A 12,995-nucleotide genomic window follows, 5' to 3' on the forward strand; every position below is an offset into this window, starting at 1 on the left:
AGATGTAAAGATTCTTTCTAGAGAAGCTAATTTGAGATAATTTAGCAGAAGGCCTCTCTCAAGGGACTTTTAAAGGGCTGTATTAATTCCAAGTGGGCATCAATTCATGGTCAATATTGAATGCCTATTATTTGAAGGCTCAGTGTGGTCTAAAGCAGGCAGACTTGGCCTCAGATGTGAAACCGAGAGGCAGGGGTAATATTAGAGGCAGTCATGTCTGCGGTAGTTTATAGTCTGGTCCCAGAAATTGAACATTCTCACTGCACCACTCACTGGCCATGTGTGCGCCAAGGGGATACGTAATGCCTGCTGCACAGAGCTGTTGGCTGGGGAAATGAGGTCGTTATGTAAGGCTCGTGGCAGTGCTGGCACATAGTAACTACTCAGTTAGTATTATCTCCTGTTCATATTTTTTTCCTGAGTCTTAAGTGTCAAGATGATTTCCTTAGAATTAAGAGAGATAGAGAGAGAGAGAGAGAGAGAGAGAGAGAGAGAGAGAGAGGTTGAAAAGGCTTTTGAAGTTATCTGGTTACCATCACTGTCCTGGGAGATGACTTTCATCCCTTTCCCACTGATATTTAAAACCAGGGAATAAATAATCCCACTGATATTTAAAACCAGGGAATAAATAATCCTAGTTGGCCCATGCTGGTGACTGATGGGATAACAGGAAATGAAATGAGAGGACAGCAAGCCCAACGGAGGACGTAGAGAGAGAGACTGGTGGGAGAGCAAGAGGAGCACAGGCTAAATGGAGAAAATAGATGGAAGAGTAGTAGGAAAACAGGAGAAAAAAAAGAAAACCAGAAAAGATGACCTCAGATGAGTGTCAGGAGGAAAGCCAGGGAAAGGAAGGGGTTGGGGGATGCAGAGGAATCGCATTAATCAGCGCGGGCCAGCGTTCCGGGTTCTGATCCTAGTGAGATGCGTGCTGACCAGAGGACGCAGTGTAACCTCTCTGAACCCGGTTTTCTCTGGAGTTTGTAGTGCAGCTGAGACGAGATTAGTGCATGGACGCTCTGTGAAAGAGAAAGCGCTATTGCAAGAAGGGGAGGAAAGGAGGGAACTGGAAAATAGGAAGGAGGAGGGAAAGGGGGGAGGGAGGAAGGGACGGTGAGAGCGAGAGAGGAAAGAAATCGTCGACGGGCGGGTGGGAAGCGATGGAGACAAAGCGGATGCGCCCAGGCGCCCAGGCGATCGCTCTACCAGGGCAGCTTGCCAGGCACGCAATCTCTGCGTGATATCCCCGCAGCGTCTCTACGGGGCCAAGACCATCTCTAGATGCTTCAGGTGTAGCATTATTCTCACTGTAGCATAAGGAGGTGTTGTAACTTGGCCGAGCAAGTTACATCTGGGAAGTGGCTGAGATGGGATTCAAGCGCGCACCTGTCTCCTTGCCCAGCCAGCGCTGTTAAAATCATCTCTAAGAAGCTGGATAGCGGTTTGGCGGGTCTAAGACGGATTCTGGCGTTTCTTCCAAGTCTTCCTTCGAGGAAGCTCCAGCGCCCAGGCACCACTCGCCACGCCTCTGGCTCTTCCCGGCTGCTTTGAAAGCTCCACCTCGCCACTACAAGCGTCCCGTCTCCATGGAGATCGACGTGGGGCGGAACTTCCCGCTTCACGCACGCGCACTTCCGCCTTGTGCCGGAAGCACCGTGGCTAACGGAAGGGATCTCCGAGTGTGGGGACTTCTTGGAGAGTTTTGTGCCGCGGGACTGCGGCGGCCGTAGGCGGATGCGATGCTGACCCCCGCGTTCGATCTCAGCCAGGACGCTGACTTCCTGACCGTCGCCATCCGCGTGCCGTACGTCCGAGTCTCCGAGTTCGACGTCTACTTTGAGGGGGTGGACTTCAAGTTCTACGCCAAGCCGTACTTTCTCAGGTGAGTTCCGGGGGTCAACGTGGGACGAGCGTATTGGGGGCATTCGTGAGCTAAGCGCCTGTGGAGAGGGGTGAGAGAGCAGGGAAGCAGTTCCCGGAATCTTTCCCCGAGACTTGCCCGTCTCCTTTTGGGGCCAAGGAAGTGACCTGCTGGAGGTGTGCGCTCCAGGTGCTTAGAAGCCCGTTCCCTTCTCCAGCCTTGTTGATCCCCCCGTGAGCGCAATCTCGAAAGCCCTTTGCAGCGTGGCCTTTGGGCCGGGGACGTTTCCAGCTTCTGTGAAGTTGCCCTCCCAGACTTGCTCTGCCCCCTCCTTGCGCTTCGCCTTCGCTCTCCCCCTTCCCCGGCGGCGCGCGCGTGCTCGCTCGCATCTTTTCGATGACTTCCCAACCTTTTGGTCCTTTTGTTTTCTCCCAGCCCGCCTTCTGTGTACCGACCTTTATCTTGGCTGCCCGCTCCCTGCTTTCTCAAATTCTCACCTTAGCCGGCTCTGAGTCCGCGCTAGCCTCGTTCTCCTGCCTCCCCCGCTGCCCGCCTCCGCAGTCCTGCGTTTTGCCGGTTCGTTGCGGTAATTTCCTTCGGGTCTCTTTGAGCAGCCCTCAGCTTGTGTCACTTTAGATTTCTCTTCTCGCAGCGCCGTAACGACAGCGGCAGCAGCTCGAGCTGATGCCGTTCCGTGTGGTGGGCAAGCAGTGCCTTCGCTTGTGTTAACGTTGACAGCGATCCTTGGGGGTGGACACTGTGGTTCTCCCCATTCTGTAACGGACGCTGCCAGAGGCTCTAAAATGCTACAGCGTGGCGATCCCCTGGGCTCCCCTTTTCTTTTTCCAGTCTTAAGTGTGGCTCCCCTGTGCCTTCCCTGCCTAAGTACTTCTGTATTTTGTAACACAAACCTCCCTCTCCAGGCGAACTAGTTTCTTCACTGCCTAAACCAGTTCTGCTCAAGTTTCCGTTAGATCTCGATTTAATCTCTGTGCCACTGGACGCCTGAACTGTGGAGAGTACCAGACTCTATATAGTTTTTTTTCCTGTACATACAGATCCATGGTAAAGTTTAATTGGTAAGTTAGGCATGGTCAGAGATTAACAAGAAACAACCAATAATGAAATACAGCACTGTGCTTTCTGATTTCTTTATTCATGTAGTTTATTTATTGGGCTTCCGTGCTGGGATTATAGTGCTGAACAAGATGAACTCCTTCCCTCCTGTAGTGTTTTTTTTTTTTCTTTTTTTACAGGTAGAGTTATAGACGTTGAGAGAGAGAGAGAGAGAGAGAGGTCTTCCTTCCTTTGGTTCACTCCCCAAATGGCTGCTATGGCCGGCGCTGTGCCGATCTGAAACCAGGAGCCAGGTGCCCCTTCCTGGTCTCCCACGCAGGTGCAAGGGTCCAAGCACTTGGGCCGTCCTCCACTGCCCTCCCGGGCCACAGCAGAGAGCTGGACTGGAAGAGGAGCAACCAGGACTAGAACCCGGCACCCACATGGGATGCTGGTGCTGCTGGCAGAGGATTAACCTACTGCGCCATCCCCCCCCACCCCCAGGTTAAACGTTTACATTGCAGTTGGGGATGGGAGAGAAAAAGGGTGGACAAATGATGCTTCTACAAATCGTGAGTGCTATGAAGGGAAGGAACTGTGCTCACGAGGCATCAAAAGAGGCCCAGGTTTATTTAAAGTGGTCGGAGAAAGTCTCCCTGAGGGTGGCAAGACGAAGAACAGGAAGATGGTGGTGGTGCTAGTAGCACGCATTTACTGAAGTGTTACTGTAGGTTAAGTGTTCCATGTGGGTTAGCGCATTTGATTTAGGAGAGCCCCACAGAGCAGGTTTTATTGCTCACCCATTGCTGTGGACTGCATAGTTGTGTCCCTCCAACATTGAAAGGTAGAAGCCCCTATTCCCAATATGATGGTATTTCAGTTTAGATGAATGAAGGCAAGAGTCCCCATTGATGGGGTTAGTGCCCTTGTAAGAAGAGGGAGAGTCCAGGGCCCCTGTCCACCAGGTCAGGATACAGCAAGGAGGTGGTCAGCTGCAAGCCAGGAGGGGTGCCCTCCCCAGGCACTGAACAGGTTGGCAACTTGATCTTCAACTTTCCAGGCTCCAGAAGCATTGAGAAGTCAATTTCAGTTGTTTAAGCCACCCAGCCTGTGGTGTTTCTGTTAGAGCAGCCCAAAGTGACTAAGACTCCTTTGTCACAAAGGAGAGGTCAGAGGCCCAGTTGTTCTTAAGTGTAGACCTTGTTGTCATATACACTAATAAAAATATAAAACGCAATAGGATTGGGAAATAAGCCAATCAGCCCAGTCAAGTAAAAGTGTTAAAGTGAAAACCCCTTTGAAGCCTGTGAGATGATAAGGGCAGAATAAGAGGATACAAGCAAAACAGTGGAAAAGCTTTCTTCCCGCAGATCTGTCCACGCTTCAGGTAGTTGAAGCTTGGGAGTGAGCACTCAGCATGCGTACAGTTCTGTGGCCTCACACAGGTTTCTGGTTGAGTCTGGTAGTCTGTAGCGGGGGACCCATATTAATGATCTTAAGGAGTTGTGTGAGGAGAGGCTTGAGATACTGCATGCAAAGTGCTTATTACCATGGCTGGTGATCACCTGTGTGTCAAAAATGGTAGAAGCAATGGTACCTCTTCCTCAATGGGGACTATATTCCAAGATCCCCTGTAGGTGCCTGCAATACAGAACCTTAAGTGTTCTGTTTTTCCTATGCATTGTGGCTATGATAAAGCTCAGTTTACCAATTAGTAGGAGAGTGGCAATAATAACTCAAGTTGGAACACTTCTAGCAGTATACTATACTCTTTTATTTATTTATTTATTTTTTTGAGAGGCAGAGTGGACAGTGAGAGAGACAGAGAAAGGTCTTCCTTTGCCGTTGGTTCACCCTCCAATGGCTGCTGCGGCCGGTGCGCAGCACACCACGCTGATCCAAAGGCAGGAGCCAGGTGCTTCTCCTGGTCTCCCATGGGGTGCAGGGTCCAAGCACTTGGGCCATCCACTGCACTCCTGGGCCACAGCAGAGAGCTGGCCTGGAAGAGGGGCAACCGGGACAGAATTTGGCGCCCCGACCGGGACTAGAACCCAGTGTGCCGGCGCCGCAGGGCGGAGTATTAGCCTAGTGAGCCGTGGCGCCGGCCACTAGACTCTTAAGGTATGTGAATATGGTCTCTCTCCCATTATATTTTTAGACTGCAGTTGACTGGGGTAAACTGAAACCATGGAAAGTGGAACCACAGATAAAGGGGGACTACTGTGCTATTATTGAGGGCTCTCTGCGCCACTTAGCTATGGCTCAGTAACCAGTGAGACTTCATGGTGTAAAAACAACAGCAGTGGTTTCATAATTTGTGACTAAGGAATTTGTGAAGGGCTTGGCAGGGTGTTCCTGCTTGAAGTCTTTAATGCCATCGTGGTCAGGTAGTGACTGGACCTGGAGTATAGAATAGTGAGGCACTGTGGCATAGTGGGTAAAGCCGCCACCTGCAGTGCCGGCATCCCATATGAGCATTGGTTTATGTCCCAGCTGCTCCACTTCTGATCCAGCTCCCTGCTAATGTGCCAGGGAAAGCAGCGGAAGATGGCCCAAGTGCTTGGGCCCCTGCACCCATGTGGGAGACTTTGCTTCATATCAGCCCAGCTCCAGCTTTTGTGGCCATCTGGGGAGTGAACCAGCAGATGGAAGACCTCTCTCTATTTTTCTTGCTTTGTCTCTGCCTCTCTGTAAAACTGCTTTTCAAATAAACGAATAAATGTTTAAAAAAATAAAAAATAAAAAAAGAATAGTGAGCCAAAGCTGGAGGTTAGCGGGGCATCTTTCTTTCTTCATGTGGTCTTCCTGTGTGGTCTTTTTTCTTTTTCAAGGATTTATCTTATTTATTTGAAAGGCAGAGTCACAGAGAGGCAGCGGCAGAGGGGGAGAAAGGTCTTCACCTGCTGGTTCATTCTACAGATGACTGCGAAAGCCAGAGCTGAGCAGATCTGAAGCCAGGAGTCTGGAGCTTCTTCTGGGTTCTTCCAGGTCTCCCACATGGGTGCAGGGGCCCAAGCACTTGGACCATCTTCTCTTGCTTTCCCAGGCCATAGCAGAGAACTGGATTGGAAGTAGAGCAGCCGGGACTCGAACTGGTGCCCATATGGGATGCTGGCACTGCAGGCTGCAGCTTTACCAGCTGCGCCACAGCGCCACCCCCCACCCCCACCCCCCAATGCGGTGTCCTTATGTGGACTAGTTTGTGTTTTCTTGGCTGAAGTTTTCAAGATCAGGTATTCTGACCAGCAAGGCAGAATCTGTATCAGCTTTTGGCCTAGCTTCAGGAAGTACCTCATGTTATATCTGCTTTATTGTATTGATCAAAACAGTCCCAGGAATGTGCTGAATTTCAAGAGCAAGAGACTTAGACCCCATGGTTGAGAGGAGTGATGCCAGCTGGGCAGTCTTTGAAATTACAAACCGCTGCAGTATAGCGAAGATTGCGAAGATGTGGTTCCTCTTTCCTTGAGGAATTGAGAGGTTATCTGGGGAGGCAGATCAGTAGACAAAGATGATTTCACTCCTATGTACCTATATAAAGAGTTGAGGAGAAGAAAGTTGATAATAATAGCTCACTTGTCTGAGTGCTCACCCACTGTCATTTCATTCTCACAGTAACCCTTTGGGAGATATGGTTATTTCTCCCTTTTTAACACATAAAGTAGTATGATTTTTGAAGTGTCTGAAAAAAGATACATAGCTGAGAAATGGCAGGCTAGGACTTGGTTGAGATACTGACACTACAGGTAGTGTTTGTAACCATGTATCCATGAACAGATTCTTTCTTCTGGGCTGTGAAGGGATTTTGGTTCTGAAGAGGCATAGGGGCTCGAGAAAACACTAGGGCTGAAGGGAGCTAACTTGTGAAGCTCTGGGCCTGTGGGGGCTGCCAGGCTTTCCTGCTTTTTAGTTTTAATCGCATTTAGTAGGAAGCCAGGGGAGGGGCACGGTAGGAAAAAGGATGCAAATTTTAGGTTAGTAAAGATATGGAGTGGGTATGTTGTACTGATGAGTTTACTTAGTTGACATCAGGTAGCTGGAAAAGATTTTTCAAGTAGAAAAATGACAGAGTTCTGTGTTAAAAAAATTCTTTTTGGTGGCAGTTTGATTGAACCAGAGTAAAACTAGGAGCAAGGAAATCAGTTTATTTCCTTTAGAATGAGAGAGAAGGTAATCCCCATATAGTAATTATGAGTTTTGAGGAAAACATTTTTGCTTTGTGCTGCTTTTTTTTTTTTTTTAGTAGTAATTTGTCTGAGGTGAGCAGTTAGTTTTGTTGTTTCTTTATTTCCTTTTCTCTGCCTTTTCCTTTTTTTGGGGGGGGGGGGGGTGGAATTAGTAGTATCCTTTCTTTGCCCTGTCAGGCTCCATGCATATAAAAAACTCTGTTACTCACTGAGAAGGGGAAAGTACTGTAACAATAGTGATAACTAATTTGTTGTAGTTTTTGTTTTTCAGTATCTATTTTATTGTTGTCAGAGGTTTTCAAATAGAAAGATAAGTGATTGTTGCTGTGGTGCAGCAGGTTAAAAGCATGGCCCACAGCCTGGCATCCCCCCAGACGGGTGCTGATTGAGTCCTTGCTGCTCCACTTCTGATCCAGCTCCCTGGGAAAGCAGTGGAGGATGGCCCAGGTCCTTGGGCTCCTGCACCCATGTGGGAGACCCAGAGGAAGCTCCTGGCTTTGGCCTGGTCCAGCTGTCTGGCCATTTCGGCCATTTGGGGAGTCAACCTGTGGATGGAAGATTTTCTTTCTGTCTCTCCTCTGTCCCTGTATCACTGCCTTTCCAATAAATAAATAATATGCATCATCAAATAGAAAGAAGAGTCATCTCTAGTTTGTACTTCGTTGGGGAGGGAATCTAAATTTGGTCTATATATGAACGAATGCTGAAGAGTTTCCTTTCTAAATGGTTGATGAATTTTGATGGGTAAACATATACTGTTATGGATGGCCAGCTAGCCTTAAATTATGTTGTGGTATAAGGCCTTAATGAGACTTTGTGTTAAATCTTCAGGTTGACCCTCCCTGGGAGAATTGTAGAAAATGGAAGTGAACAAGGGTCCTATGATGCAGATAAAGGTATTGTCTTCGAAAGTTTTGTTTTTTTCTTTGGATTCTTCATGTTAGAGTGTCTGCACAGTAGTCTTACCACGGGGACCATTGGCAGTCCCACAGGTGCAGTCTGTTCCTGTCACTCTTTCTTTGTATCTTGTTTCTGTTTGTTCTTCAGTTGCTTAAAGTATTTCAAAGTATTCTTCAAAGTAAAGTTAAATACTCCGGTTCTATTTTCTAGAAGAACTTCCCTAACCTTTACAGGTGTTTGAAAGTAATAATTAGAACAGATGGAATTGTTGATTAATGAGATGTGGAAGATTTACACAGCTTTGGAGTAGAATCTTTGTTCTGCAATTTTCAAATTTGAATTTTAATAACTGGCAGGTGAGAGAGAAACTATCCCTGGGTGACGGTTAAAGGCTATTTGCATTTTCTTCTCATGATTGGTAATTCCCTCGTTTCAGCTAGCCATGGCTTTCCCTTTGTCACTGGATCTGGAATAATATTGCCATATATATTCCTGTGTAATTTATTCCATGAATATTTATTGACTGCAGTGAACTAGGATAAGGGCAGGTGGGATGAAAAAGTTAAGACAGTGAAGCTCTAACTCATAATGCAGTGTAATTAAATTAACTGTAACAGAACTGCCTTCCTTGGTATTAAGTCTGCTTTTAACTGCAGGCAGGATGCACACTGAAGCAAAATTATTACATTTTAGAAGTACACAGCATGTTAAGAAGGAGATATTTGGATTGAATTGTACTGGATTTGTCGGAATACTATTCAGCCACTGAAAGAAGCAGCATGTTTTAAAAAACATAAGAGAAGTAAATAATGAAATAACTTCATGGGGGCCTAGATGCAGTTGATAAACCCAGCAAAGGAAAGCAAGGAAGCACAGAGATGTAATTCCAGTCTGCCACAGGCAGACTTCAGGGGTACATCATGTGGAATGTAAATAACTACTGCCATTGATTGGTGTTTAGACGTTTCGATTTGGATTTTTAATACCAATGGGTTAGGGGCTGCAGCAGGTAAAGCCGCTGCCTGTGATGCCGGCATCCCATATGGGAACCAGTACAGTCCTGGCTGCTCCACTTCTGATCCGCTTCCCTGCTGTTGTGCCTGGGAAAGCAATGGAAGATGGTGCAAGTGCGTGGGCCCCTGGGAGACCCAGAAGCTCCTGGCCCCTGGCTTCAGATCAGCCTGGCTCTGGCTGTTGGGACATTTGGGGAGTAAACCAACGGATGGAAGTTTCTATCTCTCTCTGTAACTGCCTTTCAAACATATAAATAAATCTTAAAAAAAAAAAAAAAAAGAAATCTGGGTTAAAGTAGTACTGTGTCAGACCAAAGCATTCTGTAGCTTGAACAGATTATAGATGTCACAGCTGCTGAAGAACCCTGGTCAAGCCTTTGTCTATCTTGATTTGTAGTCACTAAATCTGATCAGGGTGAAATTTTGGAGTTACATGAAATAGAATTACATTTTAACAAGTATGTGTATTTCTTAGACTTGTTTGTGAAGTTTTTGAAAATATAGTTTGTCTAATCCTAAAACGTATTTCTCTTTTAGGAGTTTTTACCATTCGATTGCCCAAAGAAACGCCTGGCCAGCATTTTGAAGGGCTGAACATGTTAACTGCTCTCCTGGCACCAAGAAAATCCAGGACAGCAAAGCCACTTGTGGAAGAAATAGGTTGGTATATTCCAGTGGTACTTAGAATGCTCTGTGTTTCCAGGGGAAACAGTTTATAGTAAACATGGAATTGGAGAAAATACATCAGGTGACTTGATGTGGAGGTCACGTGATGATTGCTTATTTGATGCTGTTATTAAAATACATAAAGAACCCTACTGAACCAGTAGATCAGTCACATTTTGGAACCAGGTAAAGCAGCTTCTGATCTTGGGTAAAATATTAGCCTCGTGAGCTGAGATCGGAGGTGTACAGTTCAGTGTGTTACGTAAAATGCACACCACCGAGGTCACGAAACAGAACGTTGCCTATCCCCTGGAATCCTACCCTGTGTTTTCCCAATTACTCTTCCCTCTCCTCCTGCAGATAACCGTTATACTCCCTTTTACCTGTATTGAATTGCGTAGGTAATCCATGTAGTATGTATTCTGTTTTTGACTGGCTTCTTTTCACTTGACATTTTTGTGAAACTTTTGTATATTGTAGCTGAGCCCCATTTGTTTTCATTGCTATATAACATTCTGTGGCACGAATGTACTGTACTTATTCATACCTCCTGTTGATGGTCTTTGGGTTGATTCCGTTGTTTTGGCTCTCTTGAATAGTGGAGCCATGAATATTCTTGTACATGTCTTAGGGTACACATATTCATGCATTTTTTTCCTGTAGCTTTTCTTCCCCTAGTTGTCACCTAAGAAATCCAGTGCTTTTATAAAAATATTAATACTTAGCACATTTAGGTATTTCAGAGGTTTCTGGGGAAGTTGAAGATGATGATGATGAAGAGTTCGATTGGGAAATTGAACAGACTCCCTATGAAGAGGCATCAGAAAGTCCTTTGAATCCACAGTGCCACTATGGATTTGGGAACTTACGGTCAGGAGTGGTTCACCGATTACAGGTATGTTGTCTTTCTGGTTTATAGGATTTTCCAGTTGGATATGTTAGTTTTGGTTCTGCTTACACTTGGGTTTTGTTTGTTTGTTTAATAAGGCAACAAGTGACGTATTTAGAGTTCATGGCACAACTCCTGCATATAATTTTTAGAGTGCTATGCATTTCCTCCGCTGTTGTGTCTACTCTTACTGCCCTTACCAGGTGTCCTACTGTCTTCTCTTCTTTCTTAGTGTTTTAGACATGAGGTTACCAAAATAAAAAATAGAACCCCTCTCTTATACTTCCTGTAAAGCAGCTTATTTCATACTTCTGAAAAAAAATTGAGATCCCATACTTACGGCATGATTTCCCTCCATTTTATACCAATGAGGTAGAATGTTCCTGTTGAGAATGAGATTTGGTTTTGATCAAAATGTTCAGTTATTGGTGTACAGTAGGCACTGTTGTCCATTCTTGAGTTTCTGTTCTTGAAGTTGAATATAGTCTCTCATTAATTGGCAGTTGGGCTGAAAAAGAATATCATGGTGGGTGTTTTGTGCAGTGGTTAAGATATCAGAGTGTATCCCATTTCAGAGGGGCTGGGGTTAGATCCCCACTCCACTGCTGATTCCAGCTTTCTGCTAATGTATAACCGGGAGGCAGCAGAAAAGTCTTCCACCACTGGTTCACTCTCCAGATAACTGCAACAGCCAGAGCTGGGCTGATCTGAAGGCAGGAGCCAGGAGCTTCCTCCAGGTCTCCAACATGGTTGTAGGGGTCCAAGCACTTGGGCCATCTTTCACTGCTTTCTCAGGCCATAGCGGAGAGCTGGATCAGAAGAGGAGCAACTGGTGCCACTATGGGATGCTGGTGTCTCAGGCCCACTATACCACAGCGTCAGCCCATGGAGTCTTAATTTTTAATTTGCTTTAGTGAGAGAAACAGGGATGAGCTATTTTTATTACTTGATCCCTGATTGAGCAGAGGATTTTAAACCTGTTTAGAATATAATTTATTATAGTAAGACATTTAGATTTTAAAAATATTTATTTACTTACTTGAAAGGCAAAGTGACATAGCAAGAGAGAGAGACAGAGAGAGATCTTCTGTCCACTGGGTCACTCTCTAAATGTCTGCAATAGCTGGGGTTGGGCCAGGCTGAAGCCAGGATCCAGGAGTTATATCTGGGTCTCCCTGTAAGTTCCAAGAACCCAAGCACTTGGGAAATTACCTGCTGCCTCCCAGGCACATTATCAGGAAGTGGTTCAGATATGGAGGCAGGGGGCTGGCATTGTGGCACAGTGGGTAAAACCACTGCCTGCAATACCTGGCATCCCATATGGGCACTGGTTCAAGTCCTGGCTGCTCCACTTCTGATCCAGCTCATTGCTAACCTGTGTGGGAAAGCAGCAGAAGATGGCCCAGGTGCTTGGGCCCCTGTACCCATGTGAGAGATCCAGAAGAAGCTCCTGACTCCTGGCTTTGGCCTGGCCCAGCACCAGCTCTTGGGGCCATCTGGGAAATGAGCCAGTGGATGGAAGACCTCTTTATTTCTGTGTAACTCTGGCTCTCAAATAAATAAGAAGTGGAGGCAGGACTTGATCCCCGGTACTCTGGTAAGGGATGTGTGCATCCCAAAGTGGTGGCTTAACTCGCTGCACCACCATGCCTGACCCTAATAAAACACATTTGAATCTACCAAGGAAAGGTAAAGGGCCTAGGTTCTCCCCAGTTTTGCTGTTCAGATTTGGGGTGCCAGGCCAGTTATTTGTTTCATCTGCTCTTTATAAAATAGGAATGATGGGGCTGGCTGGGTGGATATGGTGGGAAGAATCACTATATTCCTTAAGTTGTACTTAGGAAATTTGTACTCATTAAATAAAAGGTTTCGAGGCTGGCACTGTGGCACAGTGGGTTAACGCCCTGGCCTGAAGTGCCGGTATCCCATATGGGCGCTGGTTCAAGACCCGGCTGCTCCACTTCCGATCCAGTTCTCTGCTATGGCCTGGGAAAGCAGTGGAGGATGGCCCAAGTCCTTGGGCCCCTGCACCTACTTGGGAGACCCCGAGGAGACTCCTGGCTCCTGGCTTCAGATCGGCGCAGCTCCGGCCATTGTGGCCAGTTGGGGAGTGAACCATTGGACAGAAGACCACTCTCTCTGCCTCTCTTCTCTCTGTGTAACTCTGACTTTCAAATAAATAAATAAATCTTAAAAAAAAAAAATATGAGGCCGGTGCTGTGGCTCACTTGGTTAATCCTCCACCTGTGGCGCTGGCATCCCGTGTGGGCGCTGGTTCTAGTCCTGGTTGCTCCTCTTCCAGACCAGCTCTCTGCTGTGGCCCGGGAAGGCAGTGGAGGATGGCCCAAGTGCTTGGGCCCCGCACCCGCGTGGGAGACCAGGAAGAAGCACCTGGCTCCTGGCTTTGGATCGGCGCAGTGCTG

The 12,995-nt window shown here is 46.8% G+C and overlaps 1 protein-coding gene and 1 long non-coding RNA gene across 6 annotated transcripts in view; one reads left to right on the top strand and one right to left on the bottom strand.

Annotated features, from left to right (window-relative positions):
- The first annotated feature begins 1,627 nt into the window (after positions 1 to 1,627).
- SHQ1 (SHQ1, H/ACA ribonucleoprotein assembly factor) overlaps positions 1,628 to 12,995 on the top strand; it is a 155,139-nt gene continuing 143,771 nt past the window's right edge. For 2 of the 5 annotated variants that reach the window (XR_007921540.2, XM_051851471.2), the window contains exons 1-4: positions 1,628 to 1,882; positions 7,936 to 8,000; positions 9,555 to 9,677; positions 10,418 to 10,578. Coding sequence is in view for 4 of the 5 variants with exons in the window: in XM_051851471.2 (XP_051707431.2) it covers positions 1,740 to 1,882; positions 7,936 to 8,000; positions 9,555 to 9,677; positions 10,418 to 10,578 (492 nt within the window). In the remaining variant the exon portion in view is untranslated. The remainder of the gene's footprint in view (positions 1,883 to 7,935; positions 8,001 to 9,554; positions 9,678 to 10,417; positions 10,579 to 12,995) is intronic. The other 3 variants (XM_002713187.5, XM_051851470.2, XM_008260933.4) reach the window with 2 other exon arrangements.
- Positions 1,715 to 2,873, bottom strand: LOC138844075 (uncharacterized). The gene is made up of 2 exons (XR_011379478.1): positions 2,359 to 2,873; positions 1,715 to 1,940 (listed from the first exon to the last, which is right to left on the bottom strand). It is a non-coding gene; the product is annotated as an uncharacterized lncRNA (long non-coding RNA).

Source organism: Oryctolagus cuniculus, chromosome 10 (assembly GCF_964237555.1).
Source record: "Oryctolagus cuniculus chromosome 10, mOryCun1.1, whole genome shotgun sequence".
Taxonomy (NCBI): domain Eukaryota; kingdom Metazoa; phylum Chordata; class Mammalia; order Lagomorpha; family Leporidae; genus Oryctolagus; species Oryctolagus cuniculus.